The following is a 21,440-nucleotide window of genomic DNA, read 5'->3' as shown; positions in this document are numbered from 1 at the left end:
GATACTTACACTCCCTTCAGAAATATAGCAGTTGACCTTCGCCTGTCCCGCCTTGCAGACTTCGGAAAAGCAAATTCCATGGCAACGAGTTGGGCTGCTAATCCGGACACTGGATCGACTTTATATATAGAATTCCAAGTTTATAGCTCCCTCGATCCAATAAGCACGAGTTGTAGTCCCAGCCGATTGTTAACCTTCCGCCGCCAAGGTAGTTAAAAAGCAGGACAGATCTTCTCAGAACTAAGAAGTCTCCCAAATTCCGAAAATCTACTCCGCGGTAGTAGATTAAAACAACTTAGACAAGTTCTCACTAAAGAACATAATATATCTGGCAGACAGATATGGTTTTCCACCAATAGTCAAAGAATCACCATAAAAAGAACGTCCAGTTGTTGAGAAAACTATCATGGCAGAAAACATCAGACACAAGTCAATTGTAAATGATCAAATTTAATAAACTCCGCGTTTGGATTTTTTGTTGCCAAGAACCTTTTTAGGGTGAAGTTATTGTACGTCCATTTGTGTTCAAGTAGTTGATTAAGGTGCGTGTATTTAGGTAGATGGTAAAGTAAACAGTTCGAGTGATTGGGGTCATGGGGTGTGAATGACTAATTTAATAGAGGATAGTTTTGATAAAGATTTGGGGTGATTTTTGAACGGTTGTTACGGGGACCAGTGATGAGCAGAGTGTAGGAGGGCAGATTGGTTATTTCGAAATTATTATTAATGCCAATAATGTCAATAAGCTCTATTTAAGAAAAATCACATCGCAAACAACAATAAGTGAACCAGGGTGGACCGAATAATAACATCTGGTATAGGTTTAATGTGGCACCTATGTGTGTGTGTGTGTGGGGGGGGGGGGTATTGTTCCATTCCGTCTACGAGGTACGAGGGCCACATCTTCTGAGGAGCAAGTTTTTTTACAAAGTCAATTATCACCCAATGTAACTTTTTTGAGTGATGGCTGATGATTCAAACTAGGAAATTTGTCAGACAGTATTTTGTGCTTAACAGCTTTAAAAAATTGAGCCCTGGTTCTTTCAGTTGGGGATAATAAGTAAAGCGAAACTCAATATAAATCCATATTGTTATTTTCATGTTACTCTGTCGGTATTACAAAGATTCAGGCTACTCCTACCCGGCACCCCGCCCCCTCCCTACCCCCCCCCCCCGCCCACAAACCCATGACTCGATGATGACTGGTTCGCGACTGCAATGGACACGCTTTCTACATATAAAACGAGCGTCAACAAATAGTGCACCAGCGAACATACAAAACAAGATGGCGGCCTCCGAGGATCCTGAAATTCCACCGAAGCTGCGAGCAGTTCGACCGTATTTACTGCTAGCCAAGGATCATGATAAAAGGGACCCGTTGGTTGCTTACTTCTGTAAGTATTGTGTGAAATGGAGTGGTTTTTAATTTAGTGGAATGGGCGGGTATTTGGTTGAAAACAGTTTGTTCGTCGGAGTTTACTTTGCTTTGCTTTTGCCGTAGTGTTGCAATCCAATACAAACGCACATCCAGTGACAGGTTGTGCATGACTGTGGTGTGAGGTGGTGCTGCACGTTCAATGTCATGACTGTGTGACTCATGCGAGCATGGAGGTAGAATAGAAATATTTCTACCTCCATGATGCGAGTGTGTGAATGGAATTGTGTGAAATTCGATTTTATTTCCCCTACTTGATAAATGAATACAATTTGTTTTTATCCATACATTCTTACAACGATGTTTATTATTTGCCAAACATGCTCAGCCGTAAATAAATAAATCGGTATTTTAAAAAAATTACAGAGTTTACAAACAAATGGCCTTATATATTATAAATATAATAAACTAAATTAAAATGAATATATAAAGGGAGATAGATTTGAGGACTACTAAACCTAAAAAAGGAACATAGTCTCTAGATAAGAGCTAAAAAGTGTAATATTCGGGAAGAGGACAAAACACGAACACTGTACCATCATGGCGACCACGGAAGTCATGCTCTTGTTGATTGCCCTGGTCTTGGCTTCGGTGCCCAATAAAACATACAAGCTCGATGCAAAATGCAAATGGTATTGCCCTCCCAAAGATGGAACTCCAGGCTTGACGAACACTACCATAACACAGTCCATATCCCATTATATATGAATTATTTCCCTTGTTGAAAGTGTTATTGTGAATTTTTTAAAGATTGCTTGCTTAAAAAATAATCCTTTTGGATAAACAGGACTTTTTTTCTGGAAAGATTTTTAATCCATATGGATTAATTTCATTTAATTTAATGGTCAATAATAGCAAACATGAAATGCAGCTAATTGCTGTATTGATCATGAATTACAAATAAAAATGTGAATAAAAAACCTAACCATTAAAATAACACTCGGATGATTGAAAACAAAGCAGCAATGTTTACACTGATAAAAACATTAAAAGAGTTGGGGGCCTATACAAAATAATACGCATTTTGTGTGTATAAAAAGAGAGATTAAAATAGTTATAACATTTATTTGGAATGTTAAGGCTTTCAATGAACAGTAAAAAATTACAATAAACACAAACTGATTATTATGGCTTACCCTTGAGGATCATCATAAAGGAGACAGACCTCCAGTCGATCCTTGCCTCCTGGAGGAGAAGTCTTCATCAAGGTCTTCTTGGCAATGAAACGCAGCATCTTGAGTTCACTCCAAGTTGTCTTAATGCAGCTTTAAGATTTGTCCTCCCGTGACAACTTTACCTCACACACGCATGCATAAATTTGCCTGTGAATATCAAGCCTGTGTTTTTTGTAAGATTGCTCGACACTTGCAACTACAGTGTTGTACTACACTGTACGTAGATTCACAAGTTCCAATTTTTTTGACTTGCCATCAAAACAACAAATCTGTTGACAAAATTTAATAACGTTGTAACTGTGTACAGAAAGACAGTTCTCTAAGATCAAACTCTACCTGGCATTCCTGGCAAGTAGATACACTATGGTGTTACCGCAAACCAACTATTGATACCTCACCATGCAATGCCTCAAATCCTACAACTCTAACCAAGTTATTTAGCGCCTTGAAGACCCGATCACAGCTAACAAGAAGGCTGTGAGATGCGCCCAATCCTAGCCAAACATTTGAAGATAAATGATGAACTTGAAAGAAGACCAAATTATTTCCTTCATTACAATTCAAACCATGTGATGGCAGGGTTGTTACCAGGATTTTGTCATTTTAAGGCAGAAGTGTCCAAATTTGCTGGAAATTCAAGAACTGGTTTTCCAAAGTGCTCACTTACAATCAAAATACATTTGTAAATGACAGATAAAATTTAATAATGTGTCAAAATTTAAAACAGGGTGTCCAAAAGACACACAGATACACCTCTGGCTTAACAACACTTTGTGTGAACTGTGAATGACACTGTGATCAATTTGAGGGTTGACTGTGTACTGTGTGAGTGCTTTCAATGTTTCAACACATGATCTGTCATTACATTACAGGCTGCACTGACACGCTGCTTTTGTTATGTAAAACTGCCTGATTGCTATTAAATGCTCTGTCAACAAACAGGTTAATTAGGCCTTCTGTATCATTGTGCATCGCATGGATACCCAACATGTTAGTTAGCATTAAGTACACACAGTGACTTTATTCACTTTAAGCAACGGGTTTTATTTTAATTAGCAAATAAATTAGCTTGTAGTTCCCATGGAGTGAACAAACAAATAATAGATTGGTTTCAATTCAAAGGAAATACATCAGCTGGCCTCAAGACTCAAAGGTGCTAAGCACAGAAATGTCTTGCTTAGAGGAAAACAGGTCAAATTGAAATATCTTGCTTAGAGGAAAACAGGTCAAATTGCGGAAGCAATTTTTTTAAACAGCTTCTTTTTTTCCCCGTGAGACAATGAGAGCATAGTGATCAGATGGTGAGTTTTTCTGTTCAAGTTATTGTAACTGCAATGTTTTTGTTTCTGCTTTTGATGTGGTTGTAGGTAGGCGCTACGCAATATCTATTCATCCCCTTTGTAGAGTGTCATGGCAGAGTGGTTAAGAGCATCAAACTCAAGTTCTGGTGCGAATTCACCGGAGTGTGGGTTCGAATCCCGGTCGTGACACTTGTGTCCTTGAGCAAGATACTTTACTATAATTGCTTCTCTTCACCCAGGGGAATAAATGGGTACCTGCGAGGGTAGAGGTTGATATTGTGAATGAAAAAGCCTTTGGAGCGATATGAACTGTTGCCCAGGTTGTATACTCCCAAGGGAGCTGAGAGACATTAAAAAGGGATGTTATTGGCCCTATGACCAGGGCACTAATGTAAAGCCCATTGATATTTTGAATTGCGCTATATAAGAATTTGTTTAAGCGCTTAGAGAACTAAGTATTAGTTATTAAGCGCTATATAAATCGAAAGTTATTATTATTATTATCCCCTGTAATGTTTTTGCTTCTGATTGCTTTTTATGTGTTTTGTAGGTAGGCGCTATGCAATGGAAACATCTCTGGCTCTTGATAAACAGGACAAGTCGCCAGACCATAGAGCCTTCTTATTCAGCTTAATGGATATGCTAGAAAAGGTAGGAAGGTGCAATGCAATGTAGACCTACGATCCTGGCCAAAATGCTTGGGCCACCCTTTCCTGACGTTATAAATATTCATCAGTTCCTTGTGCACTTCCCATTCACATTCACATGCAAAACATTTGTCCCCCGCCCCCGCTCAATGTTGACTGTAACTCAGAACACAGTCGGCAAATTGAACCAACATTGAAAGGGGGCAGGAGGGCCGTACGTGATATGGCCGGGATTGTAGTCTGGTGCCCTGTGCTTATCTGCAAGGATGCAGACAGGTGTTGGTTTTTACAGAACCAGCGATATCGTATATGATACAACGTACGTATTACAAAATTATGTTTTGTATGCAAACGTGAACATAGAATTTATTTTTATTTATTTTTTTCTCCACGGAGGAAATTATTTATTTACACTTAAGACCACTTAAGTGTACATAGAATTTGACTGAAAAATGAATGCGAGATCAACAGTACATCCGTACCACGTGAACGTCAATATATTGCTGCTGGCTCGAGGTCACTCTCTCTGTTGTACTTACAAGCCTCGTAGTAGGAGGTCAGATGATCAAGCTAAAGCCCGGTTCATACTTCCTGCAAATGCGAATGCGAAGCGAATGTTAACGTCACAATAATCGCAACGAATATTCGCAGCAGTTGAACTCTGCTCAACTCACTTGCGAATATCGCTGTGAAAGGATATTTTTGGCGTCAAATTCACGTCAAATTCGCTTCGCATTGGCATTCGCAGGAAGTATGAACCCGGCGTAATAATGTAGACAGGTTTTGTTTACAAACCATGTCACCGTTTTCTACAGCCAGCCTTGAGTTGCAAAAAATTGATGGCGGAATCGCCACACATTTTACCATAAAAAACCTTTACATCCTTTACTTTGAAGAATATCAAGTACTTTGATTTCTGATGTGAGGCAAATACGCCGTGTGACGGCCTAGCAGTTAAGAACACTGGGCTCAAGCTCTGGTGTTTCTGCAGAGTGTGGGTTTGAGTCCCAGTCATGACACCATATCCATAAAGGCAGTGGACACTATTGGTAATTACTCCAAATAATTATTAGCATAAAACCTTTCTTGCTGACGAGATGGGAAGAGTTTCAGTAGTATACAACATTGTGAGAAACGGCTCCCTCTGAAGTGGAGTAGTTTTCGAGATATAAGTAATTTTCAACGAATTTGATTTCAAAACCTCTGATTTAGAATTTGAGGTCCCAAAATCAAGCATCTAAAACCACACTACTTCGTGTGACAAGGGTGTTTTTTTCTTTCATAGTTGTCTCACAACTTCAACGACCAATCAAGTTCAATTTTCACAGGTTTGTTATTTTATGCATATGTTGAGATACAGCATGTGAGAAGACTGGACTTTGACAATTACCAATAGTGTCCAGTGTCTTTAAGCAAGACACTTAACGATGTTTTTTCTTTTAAAATAAACATATTATTTTGCCAAAATGTTGTTTCCCGCAGTCAAAGAAAGAACAAGGCTCCAATGAAATTTTAGCGAGTGAGCTCGCCTCCCAGGCTCACGTTGAGAACTGTGCCCTCAAGATCTTCGTTTACGCCGATAACGAGGACCGAGCCGGAAGATTCCACAAGTAAGATTTTTGGTTTTACCAGGCCTTATACTTCACAGAGGCAACAAAGGCGATTGCCTCTGTGCCCCTGGATATTGCCTTTGTGCTCTCGAAATGCTCCAGGAGCAAATTTTCAATTTTGTGCCCTTTTACCACAAAGATAAAATGCCTTGGTGCCCTTGCCCTTTTAAAAACAAGGCATATGTAGGCCTGTTTTACTCTACACCAGGTTTCGTACTGAAAGCCATCTGGCGTGTCATGGTCGAGCAATTAAGAGCACCGAACTCAAGCTCTGGTGTTTCTGATCAGCTGAGTGTTGGTTCAAGTCCGAGTCACCACACTTGTGTCCCTGAGCAAGGCACTTAACCACAGCTTCGCCCTTCCGATGGGACCTAAAGACGTTGGTCCTGTGTGTTTGTGAAATGCATGTAAAAGAGCTGCGTGCATTTATCGTTAAGAGAAGGGGTTCCCCCTGGTGTTGCTGGTTTGATGGGCAGCATATTGTGCCACAGCAACCTAGGAAACATTACATCATGCTTTGTAAAAGGAGTAGGTCTCGTAACTCAAATGTAGTCCCACTTACCTTTCAGGAAAATACTGAAGTGCCTTGAGCGTCACTGAGTGACGGATACGAGCTATAAGAATGTGTGATTCACTCCCGAGCAGTTAAGTGGTAAAAATAAAAAAACTCAACAGCAGTTTTTAGTCTAAACAATTCGGTATCAAAAGGGGAACGAAGAAGACTAAGTTTGAATCAATATACTTTGGATGTCAAGTATCTTCATTCTTTTTCTTGCAGGGCAATGGTTAAATCATTTTATAAGTCTGGTCTACTGTTTGATGTGATGCAGACGTTTGGAGAGTTATCGGATGAGGTAGGTAAATACATTTGCACATTACTTCTGCCCCTTAGATCTAAACTGCATTCTTAAAAAAAAGGTTGTTTACTAACACAGTGTTTAAAAACCCCAGACCTTGGCCTAGGCAGGGCTTTACGGACCAGGATATTAGTTGCGAGACCAGAATCATACTCAGTTATCACTAAACTTGGGTGTGATCCTTGGCTAAGGGGCAGTTACAGTTTGAATGGCTTCTGACCGTCAACCCCACACAAAGATAGTGACAAAATAGGGAGATCGCCAACATACTTGTACAAGATGTAGGGCTGTGGTTGGTCTGTTCTGTGTTGGGCGTTAGTCGCGCACACACTTGATGCGCTGTGTCATAAAAGTCATAAACTTGCCTTGGCGTTCAGCATTGCGTGACAAAAAAAGTGAATACGTACATCTTTATGTGCACGCAATTTGGCGTTTAGAGCTTTTTGGAGACGCATTGCGTTTCAAATTTGGTGCTTATATGATAGCCAATCATAGACACGGATCGGAGTTTCCCTCCCAGTGGTTAGAGACTTACGCAGAGCTAGCGTGATACGGCGCGCTGCCCATGGTAGCGAGGTTGGGGCTAGATAGCTCGGTTTGTAAAGCACCAGCATGATAATCCGAAGGCCAAAGGTTCAAATCCCGCTCTAGTCAATATTTGTTTTTTTCAACCCCATATTAATATTCTGTGTGTTCCTAAACACAGCTGCAAAAAACGAAGAAGTATGCCAAATGGAAAGTGACGTACATCACAGGTTGTCAGAAACGAGGTGAAACGCCACACGCCGGACCCCTAGATGAAGAAGAAGAAGGTAATAAAACCACCATTTTGAAATAATTTAAAGTCAGTGGATACTATTGGTAATTACTCAAACTAACTGTAAACGCTTACTTAGTAGAGAGTAATGGAGAGCTGTTGATAGTATAAAACATTGTGAGAAACGACTCCCTTTGAAGTAACAGCTCCCTTTGAAGTAACATAGTTTTTGAGAAAGAAGTTATTTTCCACGAATTTGATATCGAGACCTCAGAATTAGATTTTGAGGTCTCTAAATCAAGCATCTGAAAGCACACAACTTCGTGTGACAAGGGTGGTTTTTCTTTCATTTTTATCTTGCAACTTTGACGACCTGTTGAGCTCAAATTTTTTCACAGGTTTGTTATTTTATGCGTATGTTGACATACAACAAGTGAGAAGACTGGTCTTTGACAATTACCAATAGTGTCCTGTGTCTATGGAGAGTCATACATTAAGAGAATTAAAGAGTAGGCAATGAGGTTTAAAACCTGCAGGGTCGTTGCCATGCGATCGGCGAGGATCTTTTTTGCACGGCTAAGCGAGTCGCTACTCTTTTGTTTCCATTCATCAATGCTCTTTTGTTAAAAAGCGTAATTATGTTGGAAATTCTGTAGTAAAGTTATAAAAATTATAAAAGTTTCCAATTTTTGTCAATTTCTGTAATAAAAGTTATTATTCTTCTTTACTTTCTTTACTTCAAGGAGGTGCAGCCTTTCCCGACAATCTTTCATTCCCGACGAATCCCGACCAACCCTCCTCCTCGTCGTTTCCTCCCCCTGCCTCATCAAACCCTCCCCCTCAGCAACCCAGCTCCGCCTTCCCTCCCGTCAATCAACACTTGATTCCGCCTGGTATGCATGCCCCGCCCTCAACGCCGGAGCAGCCTGGAGTATACCAAGGGGGCATCCCTGGCCCCACCCAAACACCGCCCTCTGTTGACGGTAAGTGCACAGTGTAGTGATAACATTTATTTAGACTTGAGCAAGGCACTTTACTATAATTGCTTTGTGAAAACTTGGGAAGATTTTTAAAATTCCTCATACCATGTATACTATCGAAAGCTTTTGTACTTCTTGGCAAATTAGTTTTTGTTGCCAATAATTTTAAGAGTGATCATCAAAAGTATAATTTTTATACCTCGGTAACAAACTGTGAAGTTTGATTGGTCGAGAACCAATCATGTGACGCACATCAAAATGGATATTACATGGCTCGAAGGTAGGCCTGGGCGAATTATTTGAATATCCGGTTAATGGCGAATATGTTTTCCTATCCGTAAACGCGAATGCCTTTTTTTTCTTAACCGGATATCCGCATAGGGCGCGAATACCTATTTATGAACCGGATGGTTCTGTTATTACAACCAAGTAACCGGATATTCTTTTAATAACCGAATATCCGCGGACGTCGTGCGACAACTGATGGGAATGTTTTGTCTGAATCCTTATGAAACTTCTACTAAGACAGCATAAAACAGCATAAATTAAGTAAACTGCGCCAAAAAAGTATCTAAACACTTACAAATGGTCAGATTTATCGGAACCTGAAATAGTATTCAAAAAATTAATTGTTCGTTTCTATTCACCGTTGATTTCTGCACATTTTGACACATCTTGTGTTGCGCTACGATGTTGTTTGGTGGATTTATGGACACTTGAGTAGCTTAAGGTTGAATTTCAAAAGTTGCAAAAGCCCCTATTCACCCCAATTCCAGAAGGGAACTCACACAAGCATCACACACAGACAAAATCAAGACAAAAGACACAAACTCGTTTCGTTTACATGACCATGAAATTAATTGCCGTATCTTTAACTCTAAAACTGCTGATATCCTGTCCTCAATACTTGGTGTGTCCCCCATCACTGTCTTGAACGCCAAGGAGTTGTCTTCTCATACTCCCAACGAGACCTCTGATCTGTCCCTGGTCAATCTCCTGCCATTTCCTGATCAGAATGCGTCGCAATCCCCTAGAGAGTGATGTCAGGCTTGATGGACTTGTTCACTTTCTTCTGCTGCAGAAGTCACATTTCCCTGAGCTTGGTAGCGATTCCACCATTTACTGACCGTCGCTGGTGACGTTGTTACCTGATGAGCTGTAAGCTCGCATCGACGTACCGGCTTCTATCAAACCAACGATCCGTCCTCTTTCCTGTTTGGTCATTTGAGCCATCTTTCCTGTTATCTTGAAACACCTTTCCCTGTCTTACCATAATCAGGGATTCTGGCTCTTAACCCATATTGTTGTATGCCTCCCATCTTTGACCCCTTTGCTTGGTTACTGACAATTAAAAAAAGGCGGGCAAAAGAAACGCTGGTCTTACTCGTCACAATACAACGATTTAGCTTGAATAGGGGCTTTTGCAACTTTTGAAGTTCGACCTTAAGCCACTCAAGTGTCCATAAATCCACCAAACAACATCGTAGCGCAACACAAGATGTGTCAAAATGTGCAGAAATTAACGGTGACTCGAAATGAATAATTTTTTTTTGGCAAACTATTTAAGGTACCGATATATCGGACCATTTGTAAGTGTTTAGATACTTTATTGGCGCAGTTTATTTAACTATGCTCACCTCCGTGAAGAGTTAAAACAAGGACATTTCTGACGTAATTTGTTCAAAGATTACGAAAGTTTTCCTTCACGTAGAGTCAATCACGTTCAAAAGATCGCCATCTTTAAATTAGATCCGGTTATTTTTATGAATGAACCGAGTGACACTGTCTAAAACTAATATCAATCCGCCAATAATATCTCATTCACAAAAGAACAGCACCCTCTAGCGGCAAAAAAATATATTATATCGCCCTCTAGCGGCGAAAAAAACTAATTGAATATCCTGTTAATTTCGGATAGGTGGCCAGCGGTATCCGAATATCAAAATTTCACTATTCGCCCAGCACTACTCGAAGGGGTCGGGTAACATGAAAAGTGATGTACATCGGTGTACATCACCTTGATCGTTCCCGCCGTTGGTCGATTTCCAGTGCTGTGTGCAAAACAACCGCGGGTTCGAGGGAATTGTTGCTCGTTCATCTGATTATTAAACAATGAATGGTCCATCAGAACATAGAGTAAGGTGGTCGTAATAATGTATGAAGATGACAACAGAACTTTGAGAAGAGGAATAAATATTATACAAAGGTAAAACAAAACAACTGTTGCACGCTGTTACTGCGGTCCATAGGTTTTGTACACCCTTGAGGGGAAAATGGCACCCTGGGCGTCGGGTGCCTTTTTCCCCCTCGGGTGTACGAAACGCCATGGACCCCGTCACAGCGTGCAACAATTGTATACTGGTAACCAGTGCAAGTCTTGTAATCATTATCAATATTTGTTTGCAACCACACAGGTTTCCCCAAGTTATCGACTTCGGAGTTCACCAAAGCCCAGAAGTACTGCAAGTATGCAGGGAGTTCACTCCAGTATGAGGACGTCCCGTCAGCTGTCGGCTACTTAGAGAAAGCGCTGAGGTTACTCAAGACTGGCAAGGAATGAATGGTTGTACCAAAAGACCTTTATCATGGTGTCGCCATCTTGGTTTTTACTCCATTCCAACTCATTGTAACCAAACTGAGGCTGGACAAAATAATAGTCTGATGCCATGTTTGCGGAATGAATGTTAGCATTCATTACTGTTGATCAGTTTGTAGGAAAGCCAATTCATATTGCGCTATATAAATACTGTTTTATTATTATATTGTAGTATTATTATGGAAACAGGGAACGTGACCAAGATGGTGACAGCGAGATAAAGGTCTATAACAATTCTTTATACACTAAGCTGACAAGTTGCAATAGTCACATTTCTGCCAAAGTTATCAAGCAAGCTACAATTAAAGTCACATATGAAATTGTCAGCTGGTTACAATGTGTACTGGCTGCAAAAACAGCAAAAAAAATGCCGCGGTATTTTCATGTGGATTCAAATTCATGTAAGTTTAAGCAAGGTAACAGCGGGTACCAGCCAAATGTCTGACTGCAGCATGCATTCACGATCGGACACCAACCCTCAGAAATCCGAGAAAGGATTGATCCATGATTCATTTCTCAGTTTCACAGTTTTTTGGGGGGTGAAAAATCATGATCCAGCCCATATTACCTCAAAGGGAATCTTTTTTTTGAAGTTCAATGAATGTTGAACTCTGTCAGGAAGTTTTTTTCTCATTTTGTTTACGGACTACCCTTGTAAAAATAATTCTGGTCCAGTCAACATTTTGAGCTAGAATCCCTGTTTAGTCTATGTCTTTGCAGTTCCACTGAAATGTGCAATTGGTTCTGTGCTGCTTAAATTTGAGCACTCGACAAATTTGTAAACCTTGGTGCTCTGAGCGTATTATTTGTTCGCAATAAAACAGGGTTTTTTTCATGTGGTAATAATCCAAGGATGTTGTTGCGCCATGATGGTACAAAGCCACGCTGTTATACCCCAGAGATCTGTGTCTATTTACTGGTGTAATTTAACCCTCACACTATTGTTCCTAAATCCTTTCCTTTTTTTGCTGGATTTTGATTGACTGTGTACTACACAACTCACATATATGGCCCTGGTCAGGAATCAAACCGGGGTCACCAGAGATCTGTGTCTATTTACTGGTGTAGTTTAACCCTCACACTATTGTTCCTAAATCCTTTCCTTTTTTTGCTGGATTTCGATTGACTTAGTACTACACAACCAGCCAATGAACACAAAAGTTCGGTGTGGCAGGAGCTTTTGTCGTTCTGCAGCAGATTTCACGAAACGCTAGGATTAATCCTAACTTGAGTTAGGACGAGTAACTGGTCCTAACTTAGGATGACTTATTTAAATCGACAGCACAACATTAAGCCTTAAAAAAGGAGCAAAGTTTAAAAGTTGTTAAATATTTTTCGAAAGTACAAAATCTATTTCAGTTTGTAGCTGGGCAAAGTCTGTTCCATGGTCTGTCCTATTTTAAATTACCTTGTAATGTGAACACTAAACCCATGTCGTGCCTTATTTTCTGTTCATAATAATCTTAGTTGATGACAAGAGACAGTGTAAGACAATGATGAACATGTCTTAGGGGTAAGTTCAAGATTCAGCTGAACATTCGAAGTTTAAAACTTTGATTGCCATATAGTGCACATTGTTTTTCTTAATGGTTTGATATGCTTAGCACGTCAATACCTTCTAAAGGTCTTGGTTGCACTTGCCCATGGCTTTGTCTTTGGCTCCGGCTTAGGATTGGGTTTGGCTCCTGCTGTGGCTCCTGGTGTGGCTTTGGCTATGATTTGGGCTCTGGCTGAAGCTTCTGTAACTTGCGCTTCTGCTATGTTGCTTTATTATAATAATAATATAATAATTTGGGGGGCTAATCATCCTTACTTGCAGCTTAGAGCTGAATTGCAAAGGACGCGGCTACAACGTGTTCGGGAAGCAGGCATGCAAGGGCGCCTTTGGCTGCCAGCCACATCAACTGTTTATGACCACGGAGCACAGCCAAGATCGAAAGTGTTTGATTTTTCCCGAGGGAGGAAAACAAGATGGTCATGAAACCCTCATGGCACAGCAGAGAACCAACACACAACTCAAACTCAGGAATCAAACCCGGGTCACCTTGGTGAGAAGCGAGCGCTTTACGCACAAGCCAACCGTGCCACCCTAAGCAGGCAGACCGGGCCTGAGCATTAGTCCATGTCTAAATTGGCGGCTACAACTACAGTTAGGCTTGGTTTGCCATGTCACATGCATTGAAGTATAGATGTATCCATGGCAACACTCTTCGCAACAGTCGTAGCAGCAGCCACCAATCAAATATGGGTCAGCCATAGCCAAAGCGAAGCATTCGTTTTGAAAAGGATTTGTAAAAGGGTAACCTGTAGACGTAAATCTGTCATACAAATGTCAAGCGAGGTAGCCTCAATGGTTACCTTTTAGAATGTACCTTGCTACCAGCAATTCTTATAATCAAGCGTTGGAAGGTATGTCAGTTCCCCCTTGTGGTTGTATATATGAAATTTACAGACCATAAACCTTTGTTTGCAAAAAGAGTATACTTGTACATTCTAGGGTCTTTCTGGCAGGCAAATAGCCCAGGGCCCATATTCTTAGAGCTGCTAAGCACACACATTTGCTGAGCATGAAATTTCTTTGACGATAAAAGCAGGATTACCAATGAAATTTGCATTTGCTGCATATTGCTTGTTACTGGTATTCAGCTGTCGCTTGCTTATCCTGAAAATCTTATAGAAATTTGGTTGGTTAACCTGTTTTTGGCAAGGCAAAAGTTTTATGCTTAGCAAATTTGTGTGCTTAGCATCTGTATGAAATTATGCCTAGGTTGGACTCCTTCATTGCATTCACTCTTAAAAAAGCTTTCTACCCAGGATGTGGGCTAGCAGGCAAAATAAGATACTACACTGTTTACATAAGAAGTTCTACATTTTGTGTCATGTCTTCAACATCAATTCAAGAGTTTTTTTAAAAGTAGCTGATGAACGAGTTTTGATATGTGCCCATTTTCTTCATATCAACAAATTATAAAAATTATACAGTTCGATCACATCTTGAAGTAGAGCTGTGTGCAGATTGTGCTTGCAGGAAGTCCTGGGGTCGATTTCACAAAGTCTTAGGATTCTTTATGAGTTATCCTAGGGTAGGACGAGAACTCGAGATAAGACTACATGTATACAGTAAAGGTTTGCGGTAACATGTTATGATAATCTCTAAATGGATTAGGGTTAGGGTTGGGGGTCGATAAGACTAGTCTTAACTCTAGTCTGTACTCTTAGTGAAATCCACCCCTGGCTTTTTGGTTCTTGTTAACATTGTGATGTCACATAGTCTGCCATATAAGGTGTTTTTGCGCATGTGGTATAAATTTATATAAACGCAAAAAAAATAATATTGTGGAGCTTGAGCCATGAATAAATAAATTATTGTAAATAGTAAGTTTTGGCGGTCACTTTGGTGTTTTTGTTGCTGTTATTGAAATGACAAGTTAACAAAGATGGCAAGTTCAAAGTGTATGTTAAAACTGTAGGCACCGCCCGGATTCGAGCCGGGGATCTCCTGTTTACTAGACAGGCGCTTTACCAATTAAGCCACGACGCCTATTGGCAAAGTTTCATTTGATTGTAGTAAAAAAAATGACCCTAGCATTATATTCAATAAGAATATATTAAAAAAGAGAAAACATGGTCGCCTGGTAGAGGACTTGAACCCCTGACCCTCAGATTAAAAGTCTGATGCTCTACCGACTGAGCTAACCGGGCTCTGACAAACTGTCAATAAGAAACACGTTATGAAATGACTAGTTAACAGAGATGGCTACTTCAAAGTGTAGGTTAAAACTGTAGGCACCGCCCGGATTCGAACCAGGGATCTCCTGTTTACTAGACAGGCGCTTTACCAACTAAGCCACGGCGCCTGTTGGCAAAGTTTCATTTAATTGTAGTAAAAAATAGGCCTAGCATGGTATTCATTAAAAAATGTTAAAATTAGAGAAAAACATGGTCGCCCGGTAGGGGACTTGAACCCCTGACCCTCAGATTAAAAGTCTGATGCTCTACCGACTGAGCTAACCGGGCCCTGACGAACTTTCAATAAGAAACACGTTATGAAAAGACTAGTTAACAGAGATGGCTACTTCAAAGTGTAGGCTAAAACTGTAGGCACCGCCCGGATTCGAACCGGGGATCTCCTGTTTACAAGACAGGCGCTTTACCAACTAAGCCACGGCGCCTGTTGGCAAAGTTTCATTTGATTGTAGTAAAAAAATGGCCCTAACATTACACAAATGTCGAAAAGAGAAAACATGGTCGCCCGGTAGGGGACTTGAACCCCTGACCCTCAGATTAAAAGTCTGATGCTCTACCGACTGAGCTAACCGGGCTCTGACGAACTCTCAATAAGAAACACGTTATGAAATGACAAGTTAACAAAGACAGCTAGTTCAAAGTGTATTTTAAAACTGTAGGCACCGCCTGGATTCGAACCGGGGATCTCCTGTTTACTAGACAAGCGCTTTACCAACTAAGCCACGGCGCCTGTTGGCGAAGATTTCATTTGATTGTAGTAAAAAAAAATCGGCCTAGCATGGTATTCATTCAAAAATGTTAAACAAGAGAAAACATGGTCGCCCGGTAGGGGACTTGAACCCCTGACCCTCAGATTAAAAGTCTGATGCTCTACCCACTGAGCTAACCGGGCTCTGACGAACTCTCAACAAGAAACAAGTTATGAAATGACAAGTTAACAAAGATGGCTAGTTCAAAGTGTAGGTTAAAACTGTAGGCACCGCCCGGATTCGAACCGGGGATCTCCTGTTTACAAGACAGGCGCTTTACCAACTAAGCCACTGCGCCTGTTGGCAAAGTTTCATTTGATTGTTGTTAAAAAGAACGGCCCTAGCATGGTATTCATTCAAAAAATGTTAAAAAGAGAAAACATGGTCGCCCGGTAGGGGACTTGAACCCCTGACCCTCAGATTAAAAGTCTGATGCTCTACCGACTGAGCTAACCGGGCTCTGCAGAACCTCAATAAGAAACACTTCATGAACAAAGATGGCTGTTTCAAAGTATATGTTAAAACTGTAGGCACCGCCTGGATTCGAACCGAGGATCTCCTGTTTACTAGACAGGCGCTTTACCAACTAAGCCACGGCGCCTGTTGGCAAAGTTTCATTAGATTGTAGTAAACAAAATGGCCCTAGCAAGGTTTTCATTAAAGAAATATTAAAAAGAGAAAACATAGTCGCCCGGTAGGGGACTTGAACCCCTGACCCTCAGATTAAAAGTCTGATGCTCTACCGACTGAGCTAACCGGGCTCTGACGAACATTTAATAAGAAACACGTTATGAAATGAAACGTCAACAAAGATGGCTAGTTCAAAGTGTAGGTTAAAACTATAGGCACCGCCCGGATTCGAACCGGGGATCTCCTGTTTACTAGACAGGCGCTTTACCAACTAAGCCACGGCGCCTGTTGGCAAAGTTTCATTTGATTGTAGTAAAAAAAATGACCCTAGCATTGTATTCATTCAAAAAATATTAAAAAAGACAAAACATGGTCGTCCGGTAGGGGACTTGAACCCCTGACCCTCAGATTAAAAGTCTGATGCTCTACCGACTGAGCTAACCGGGCTCTGCAGAACCTCAATAAGAAACACTTCATGAAAAAAGATGGCTGTTTCAAAGTGTATGTTGAAACTGTAGGCACCGCCCGGATTCGAACCGGGGATCTCCTGTTTACTAGACAGGCGCTTTACCAACTAAGCCACGGCGCCTGTTGGTGAAGATTTCATTTGATTGTAGTAAAAAAAATTGGCCTAGCATGGTATTCATTAAAAAATGTTAAAAAAGAGAAAACATGGTCGCCCGGTAGGAGACTTGAACCGCTGACCCTCAGATTAACAGTCTGATGCTCTACCGACTGAGCTAACCAGGCCCTGAAGAACTCTCAATAAGAAACACGTTATGAAATGACAAGTCAACAAAGATGGCTAGTTCAAAGTGTAGGTTAAAACTGTAGGCACCGCCCGGATTCGAACCGGGGATCTCCTGTTTACTAGACAGGCGCTTTACCAACTAAGCCACGGCGCCTGTTGGCAAAGTTTCATTTAATTGTAGTAAAAAATAGGCCTAGCATGGTATTCATTAAAAAATGTTAAAATTAGAGAAAAACATGGTCGCCCGGTAGGGGACTTGAACCCCTGACCCTCAGATTAAAAGTCTGATGCTCTACCGACTGAGCTAACCGGGCTCTGACGAACATTCAACAAGAAACACGTAATGAAATGACAAGTTAACAAAGGTGGCTAGTTCAAAGTGTAGATTAAAACTGTAGGCACCGCCCGGATTCGAACCGGGGATCTCCTGTTTACTAGACAGGCGCTTTACCAACTAAGCCACGGCGCCTGTTGGCAAAGTTTCATTTGATTGTAGTAAAAAAATGGCCCTAACATTACACAAATGTCGAAAAGAGAAAACATGGTCGCCCGGTAGGGGACTTGAACCCCTGACCCTCAGATTAAAAGTCTGATGCTCTACCGACTGAGCTAGCCGGGCTCTGACGAACTTTTAATAAGAAACACGTTATGAAATGACAAGTTAACAAAGACAGCTAGTTCAAAGTGTAGATTAAAACTGTAAGCACCGCCCGGATTCGAACCGGGGATCTCCTGTTTACAAGACAGACGCTTTACCAACTAAGCCACGGCGCCTGTTGGCAAAGTTAACATTGAATTGTAGTAAAAAATAGGCCTAGCATGGTATTCATTAAAAATGTTAAAATTAGAGAAAAACATGGTCGCCCGGTAGGGGACTTGAACCCCTGACCCTCAGATTAAAAGTCTGATGCTCTACCGACTGAGCTAACCGGGCTCTGACGAACTCTCAACAAGAAACAAGTTATGAAATGACAAGTTAACAAAGATGGCTAGTTCAAAGTGTAGGTTAAAACTGTAGGCACCGCCCAGATTCGAACCGGGGATCTCCTGTTTACAAGACAGGCGCTTTACCAACTGAGCCACTGCGCCTGTTGGCAAAGTTTCATTTGATTTTAGTAAAAAAATGGCCCTAACATTACACAAATGTCGAAAAGAGAAAACATGGTCGCCCGGTAGGGGACTTGAACCCCTGACCCTCAGATTAAAAGTCTGATGCTCTACCGACTGAGCTAACCGGGCTCTGACGAACTCTCAACAAGAAACAAGTTATGAAATGACAAGTTAACAAAGATGGCTAGTTCAAAGTGTAGGTTAAAACTGTAGGCACCGCCCGGATTCGAACCGGGGATCTCCTGTTTACTAGACAGGCGCTTTACCAACTAAGCCACGGCGCCTGTTGGCAAAGTTTCATTTGATTGTAGTAACAAAATGACCCTAGCATTGTATTCATTCAAAAAATATTAAAAAAGACAAAACATGGTCGCCCGGTAGGGGACTTGAACCCCTGACCCTCAGATTAAAAGTCTGATGCTCTACCGACTGAGCTAACCGGGCTGTCACAAACATATTATAAGAAACAAGTTATGAAATGAAACGTCAACAAAGATGGCTAGTTCAAAGTGTAGGTTAAAAGTGTAGGCACCGCCCGGATTCGAACCAGGGATCTCCTGTTTACTAGACAGGCGCTTTACCAACTAAGCCACGGCGCCTGTTGGCAAAGTTTCATTTGATTGTAGTAACAAAATTTACGCTAGCACTGTATTCTTTCAAAAAAATGTTGAAAAATTCGCCCGGTAGGGGACCTGAACCCCTGACCCTTAGATTAAAAGTCTGATGCTCTACCGACTGAGCTAACCGGGCTCTGACGAACTATCAATAAAAACACATTATGAAATGACAAGTTAACAAAGATGGCTAGTTCAAAGTGTAGGTTAAAACTGTAGGCACCGCCCGGATTCGAACCGGGGATCTCCTGTTTACTAGACAGGCGCTTTACCAACTAAGCCACGGCGCCTGTTGGCAAAGTTTCATTTGATTGTAGTAAAAAAAATGGCCGTAGCAGCGTTTTCGTTAAAACAAATGTTAAAAAGGTGAAACATGGTTGCCCGGTAGGGGACTTGAACCCCTGACCCTCAGATTAAAAGTCTGATGCTCTACCGACTGAGCTAACTGGACTCTGACGAACACGTTATGAAATGACAAGTTAACAAAGATGGCTAGTTCAAAGTGTAGGTTAAAACTGTAGGCACCGCCCGGATTCGAACCGGGGATCTCCTGTTTACTAGACAGGCGCTTTACCAACTAAGCCACGGCGCCTCTGATATAGTTTTTACGTACTCAAGCAAGATGTCCGGAAATGACAAGTCGATATTTTAACCGCACCCAATAAACAAAAACCGAACTACAAACCACGCCCCCTATGTCTTTTTAATGACGTTTGTTATTCCAGGTAATTTAAAACAAAACTTTCACGTTAAGGCACCGCCCGGACTCGAACCAGGGATCTCCTGTTTACAATACAGGCGCTTTACCAACTAAGCCACGGCGCCTGCTGGCTAAGTATAAGGTGAAATATCATTTGAAATATGCATGAAGGGATAATCTGGCATGCTGGTGATTCAAAGAAAGCTGTATGAATATATATAATAAAAAAAACCCATATAATCGCCCGGTAGGGGACTTGAACCCCTGACCCTCAGATTAAAAGTCTGATGCTCTACCGACTGAGCTAACCGGGCTCTGGGTGCAGGCTGTAGGCCTAAGTTTCACGGTATGTCATCTATGTCTCAATAGTAACATAATTAAGTCGTTGAGATATTAAAAAAAAAAATTAAAGGCACCGCCCGGATTTGAACCGGGGTTCTCTTGTTTACTAGACAGGCGCTTTACCAACTGAGCCACGGCGCCTGCTGGCTAAGTATAAGGTGAACTTCGTAAAGAAAATAGCCCTAGCACGATGACAATAAAAGAAAGATGAATGTTAAATTGAAACAAACAACGCCCGGTAGGGGACTGGACCCTCAGATTAAAAGTCTGATGATCTACCGACTGAGCTATAAAACGGGCTCTGACAGAGAACGTTGATCATGATCTGAATATCCTAATAAAGAAGACAAAGTTTCCAATTACGAACTTAACAAGACAAAATTACCGATGAAACACACGTTTAAAAACAGTGGGCACTATTGGTAATATTGTCAAAAACCAGTTTTCTCTCTTTGTGTTTATCAACATAAGCATAAATTAACAAACCTGTGAAAATTTGAGCTAAATTGGTCGATGTTGCGAGATAAAAATGGAAGAAAAAACACCCTTATATTACGAAGTTATGTGCTTTCAGATGCTTGAATTCTAAATCTGAGGTCTATTGGAAAATTAAATCTTTCTCGAAAACTACGTTACTACAGAGGGAGCCGTTTCTCACCATGTTTTATATTATCAACCTCTCCCCATTACTCGTTATCAAGTAAGGTTTTATACTAATAATTATTTTGTGTAACTACCAATGGTGTCCACTGCCTTTAACACTTTTTGAGAAACGGTTCCATCTGATGTAAAGTGGTTTTTTGAGAAAGGGGTTATTTCTCACCATATTTAAAGACTCCAGGCCTGGACTATTTTATTATGCATCTGAAAGCAAACACAATGCTGTTTTTTTCCTTTTCTTATTTTTCCGGCATATTCGATGACCAAATTTTCACAGATTTGCTATTTTATGCATTTTTTTGATGGGATACACCAAGTGAGAATACTGGCCTTCACAATTACCAAATGTACAATGAAATTCAGAGCGACCGACTCGATTTGGAATCGAACCAACGACCTTTATCTTCAAAAGGCATATCTCAGATGCTGCTGTAAGAACCTTGGCACATTCTCCAAGATTGACATGAATAATTCATGAGACATATAACATGAATAATTCATGAGCTCGCTGAGACACAGCCCTTGCTCAACACACATACCACACGCTCTTCCTTTATTACTTATTTACCATCTAGCTGGTAACCTATTATTGTTGACTTGTAATCGTCGTCTGGTCCCCCATTGAAGAAGACAACACAGTTGAACACACACTGCGTCTTTTCAAGGCTGTCGGTCTTTGTGGGGGCAATAAGGGACAATGGTTGCCCGGACATCGCGTCGCTGACCCCGGTCAATTTATTCGATTGGGGGCGGTCAGGAGACGTTTGGGTGATTAAAGA

General features: G+C 41.0%; 1 protein-coding gene and 34 non-coding genes across 35 annotated transcripts; 1 reads left to right on the top strand and 34 right to left on the bottom strand.

The window, feature by feature from the left end:
• Positions 1-1,280: 1,280 nt before the first annotated feature.
• Positions 1,281-14,737, top strand: LOC139947066 (vacuolar protein sorting-associated protein VTA1 homolog). Its single transcript, XM_071944893.1, has 7 exons — positions 1,281-1,394; positions 4,462-4,562; positions 6,041-6,168; positions 6,947-7,022; positions 7,732-7,837; positions 8,526-8,765; positions 11,177-14,737. Exons 1-7 carry the CDS (start codon positions 1,286-1,288, stop codon positions 11,320-11,322), a joined length of 906 nt encoding a protein of 301 aa, XP_071800994.1. The 5' UTR covers positions 1,281-1,285; the 3' UTR covers positions 11,323-14,737.
• An 89-nt stretch (positions 14,738-14,826) lies between these two features.
• Positions 14,827-14,899, bottom strand: Trnat-agu (transfer RNA threonine (anticodon AGU)). The gene has a single exon. It is a non-coding gene; the product is annotated as a tRNA-Thr (tRNA).
• Positions 14,900-14,987: 88 nt separating this feature from the next.
• Trnak-uuu (transfer RNA lysine (anticodon UUU)) lies at positions 14,988-15,060 on the bottom strand. Its single transcript has one exon. It is a non-coding gene; the product is annotated as a tRNA-Lys (tRNA).
• An 82-nt stretch (positions 15,061-15,142) lies between these two features.
• On the bottom strand, positions 15,143-15,215 carry Trnat-agu (transfer RNA threonine (anticodon AGU)). The gene has a single exon. It is a non-coding gene; the product is annotated as a tRNA-Thr (tRNA).
• Positions 15,216-15,302: 87 nt separating this feature from the next.
• Trnak-uuu (transfer RNA lysine (anticodon UUU)) lies at positions 15,303-15,375 on the bottom strand. The gene has a single exon. It is a non-coding gene; the product is annotated as a tRNA-Lys (tRNA).
• An 82-nt stretch (positions 15,376-15,457) lies between these two features.
• Positions 15,458-15,530, bottom strand: Trnat-ugu (transfer RNA threonine (anticodon UGU)). The gene has a single exon. It is a non-coding gene; the product is annotated as a tRNA-Thr (tRNA).
• A 77-nt stretch (positions 15,531-15,607) lies between these two features.
• On the bottom strand, positions 15,608-15,680 carry Trnak-uuu (transfer RNA lysine (anticodon UUU)). The gene has a single exon. It is a non-coding gene; the product is annotated as a tRNA-Lys (tRNA).
• An 82-nt stretch (positions 15,681-15,762) lies between these two features.
• On the bottom strand, positions 15,763-15,835 carry Trnat-agu (transfer RNA threonine (anticodon AGU)). Its single transcript has one exon. It is a non-coding gene; the product is annotated as a tRNA-Thr (tRNA).
• Positions 15,836-15,924: 89 nt separating this feature from the next.
• On the bottom strand, positions 15,925-15,997 carry Trnak-uuu (transfer RNA lysine (anticodon UUU)). Its single transcript has one exon. It is a non-coding gene; the product is annotated as a tRNA-Lys (tRNA).
• Positions 15,998-16,079: 82 nt separating this feature from the next.
• On the bottom strand, positions 16,080-16,152 carry Trnat-ugu (transfer RNA threonine (anticodon UGU)). Its single transcript has one exon. It is a non-coding gene; the product is annotated as a tRNA-Thr (tRNA).
• An 88-nt stretch (positions 16,153-16,240) lies between these two features.
• On the bottom strand, positions 16,241-16,313 carry Trnak-uuu (transfer RNA lysine (anticodon UUU)). The gene has a single exon. It is a non-coding gene; the product is annotated as a tRNA-Lys (tRNA).
• A 69-nt stretch (positions 16,314-16,382) lies between these two features.
• Trnat-agu (transfer RNA threonine (anticodon AGU)) lies at positions 16,383-16,455 on the bottom strand. Its single transcript has one exon. It is a non-coding gene; the product is annotated as a tRNA-Thr (tRNA).
• Positions 16,456-16,542: 87 nt separating this feature from the next.
• Positions 16,543-16,615, bottom strand: Trnak-uuu (transfer RNA lysine (anticodon UUU)). The gene has a single exon. It is a non-coding gene; the product is annotated as a tRNA-Lys (tRNA).
• An 82-nt stretch (positions 16,616-16,697) lies between these two features.
• On the bottom strand, positions 16,698-16,770 carry Trnat-agu (transfer RNA threonine (anticodon AGU)). The gene has a single exon. It is a non-coding gene; the product is annotated as a tRNA-Thr (tRNA).
• Positions 16,771-16,858: 88 nt separating this feature from the next.
• Trnak-uuu (transfer RNA lysine (anticodon UUU)) lies at positions 16,859-16,931 on the bottom strand. Its single transcript has one exon. It is a non-coding gene; the product is annotated as a tRNA-Lys (tRNA).
• A 69-nt stretch (positions 16,932-17,000) lies between these two features.
• Positions 17,001-17,073, bottom strand: Trnat-agu (transfer RNA threonine (anticodon AGU)). The gene has a single exon. It is a non-coding gene; the product is annotated as a tRNA-Thr (tRNA).
• Positions 17,074-17,161: 88 nt separating this feature from the next.
• On the bottom strand, positions 17,162-17,234 carry Trnan-guu (transfer RNA asparagine (anticodon GUU)). The gene has a single exon. It is a non-coding gene; the product is annotated as a tRNA-Asn (tRNA).
• An 82-nt stretch (positions 17,235-17,316) lies between these two features.
• Trnat-agu (transfer RNA threonine (anticodon AGU)) lies at positions 17,317-17,389 on the bottom strand. The gene has a single exon. It is a non-coding gene; the product is annotated as a tRNA-Thr (tRNA).
• An 87-nt stretch (positions 17,390-17,476) lies between these two features.
• Trnak-uuu (transfer RNA lysine (anticodon UUU)) lies at positions 17,477-17,549 on the bottom strand. Its single transcript has one exon. It is a non-coding gene; the product is annotated as a tRNA-Lys (tRNA).
• An 82-nt stretch (positions 17,550-17,631) lies between these two features.
• Positions 17,632-17,704, bottom strand: Trnat-agu (transfer RNA threonine (anticodon AGU)). Its single transcript has one exon. It is a non-coding gene; the product is annotated as a tRNA-Thr (tRNA).
• Positions 17,705-17,781: 77 nt separating this feature from the next.
• Trnak-uuu (transfer RNA lysine (anticodon UUU)) lies at positions 17,782-17,854 on the bottom strand. Its single transcript has one exon. It is a non-coding gene; the product is annotated as a tRNA-Lys (tRNA).
• An 82-nt stretch (positions 17,855-17,936) lies between these two features.
• Trnat-ugu (transfer RNA threonine (anticodon UGU)) lies at positions 17,937-18,009 on the bottom strand. Its single transcript has one exon. It is a non-coding gene; the product is annotated as a tRNA-Thr (tRNA).
• An 87-nt stretch (positions 18,010-18,096) lies between these two features.
• On the bottom strand, positions 18,097-18,169 carry Trnak-uuu (transfer RNA lysine (anticodon UUU)). The gene has a single exon. It is a non-coding gene; the product is annotated as a tRNA-Lys (tRNA).
• Positions 18,170-18,251: 82 nt separating this feature from the next.
• On the bottom strand, positions 18,252-18,324 carry Trnat-ugu (transfer RNA threonine (anticodon UGU)). The gene has a single exon. It is a non-coding gene; the product is annotated as a tRNA-Thr (tRNA).
• Positions 18,325-18,401: 77 nt separating this feature from the next.
• Positions 18,402-18,474, bottom strand: Trnak-uuu (transfer RNA lysine (anticodon UUU)). The gene has a single exon. It is a non-coding gene; the product is annotated as a tRNA-Lys (tRNA).
• Positions 18,475-18,556: 82 nt separating this feature from the next.
• Positions 18,557-18,629, bottom strand: Trnat-agu (transfer RNA threonine (anticodon AGU)). Its single transcript has one exon. It is a non-coding gene; the product is annotated as a tRNA-Thr (tRNA).
• Positions 18,630-18,716: 87 nt separating this feature from the next.
• Trnak-uuu (transfer RNA lysine (anticodon UUU)) lies at positions 18,717-18,789 on the bottom strand. Its single transcript has one exon. It is a non-coding gene; the product is annotated as a tRNA-Lys (tRNA).
• An 82-nt stretch (positions 18,790-18,871) lies between these two features.
• Positions 18,872-18,944, bottom strand: Trnat-agu (transfer RNA threonine (anticodon AGU)). The gene has a single exon. It is a non-coding gene; the product is annotated as a tRNA-Thr (tRNA).
• A 78-nt stretch (positions 18,945-19,022) lies between these two features.
• Trnak-uuu (transfer RNA lysine (anticodon UUU)) lies at positions 19,023-19,095 on the bottom strand. The gene has a single exon. It is a non-coding gene; the product is annotated as a tRNA-Lys (tRNA).
• An 81-nt stretch (positions 19,096-19,176) lies between these two features.
• Positions 19,177-19,249, bottom strand: Trnat-agu (transfer RNA threonine (anticodon AGU)). The gene has a single exon. It is a non-coding gene; the product is annotated as a tRNA-Thr (tRNA).
• Positions 19,250-19,337: 88 nt separating this feature from the next.
• Positions 19,338-19,410, bottom strand: Trnak-uuu (transfer RNA lysine (anticodon UUU)). The gene has a single exon. It is a non-coding gene; the product is annotated as a tRNA-Lys (tRNA).
• Positions 19,411-19,478: 68 nt separating this feature from the next.
• On the bottom strand, positions 19,479-19,551 carry Trnat-agu (transfer RNA threonine (anticodon AGU)). Its single transcript has one exon. It is a non-coding gene; the product is annotated as a tRNA-Thr (tRNA).
• Positions 19,552-19,711: 160 nt separating this feature from the next.
• On the bottom strand, positions 19,712-19,784 carry Trnat-ugu (transfer RNA threonine (anticodon UGU)). The gene has a single exon. It is a non-coding gene; the product is annotated as a tRNA-Thr (tRNA).
• A 116-nt stretch (positions 19,785-19,900) lies between these two features.
• On the bottom strand, positions 19,901-19,973 carry Trnak-uuu (transfer RNA lysine (anticodon UUU)). The gene has a single exon. It is a non-coding gene; the product is annotated as a tRNA-Lys (tRNA).
• Positions 19,974-20,069: 96 nt separating this feature from the next.
• On the bottom strand, positions 20,070-20,142 carry Trnat-agu (transfer RNA threonine (anticodon AGU)). Its single transcript has one exon. It is a non-coding gene; the product is annotated as a tRNA-Thr (tRNA).
• Between the last annotated feature and the right edge of the window lie 1,298 nt (positions 20,143-21,440).

The sequence above is a fragment of the Asterias amurensis genome, chromosome 14 (genome assembly GCF_032118995.1).
Source record: "Asterias amurensis chromosome 14, ASM3211899v1".
NCBI classification, from domain to species: domain Eukaryota; kingdom Metazoa; phylum Echinodermata; class Asteroidea; order Forcipulatida; family Asteriidae; genus Asterias; species Asterias amurensis.
Note: the sequence above shows the minus strand (reverse complement) of the source record. Positions and strands in the feature narration are given on the sequence as shown.

Coding starts and splice junctions, on each gene's coding strand:
- LOC139947066 (XM_071944893.1), top strand. CDS start 1,286: ATGGCGGCCTCCGAGGATCCTGAAATTCCACCGAAGCTGCGAGCAGTT. Junction 1,395..4,461: donor CCCGTTGGTTGCTTACTTCT/GTAAGTATTGTG, acceptor TGTGTTTTGTAG/GTAGGCGCTATGCAATGGAA. Junction 6,169..6,946: donor CGAGCCGGAAGATTCCACAA/GTAAGATTTTTG, acceptor TTTTTCTTGCAG/GGCAATGGTTAAATCATTTT.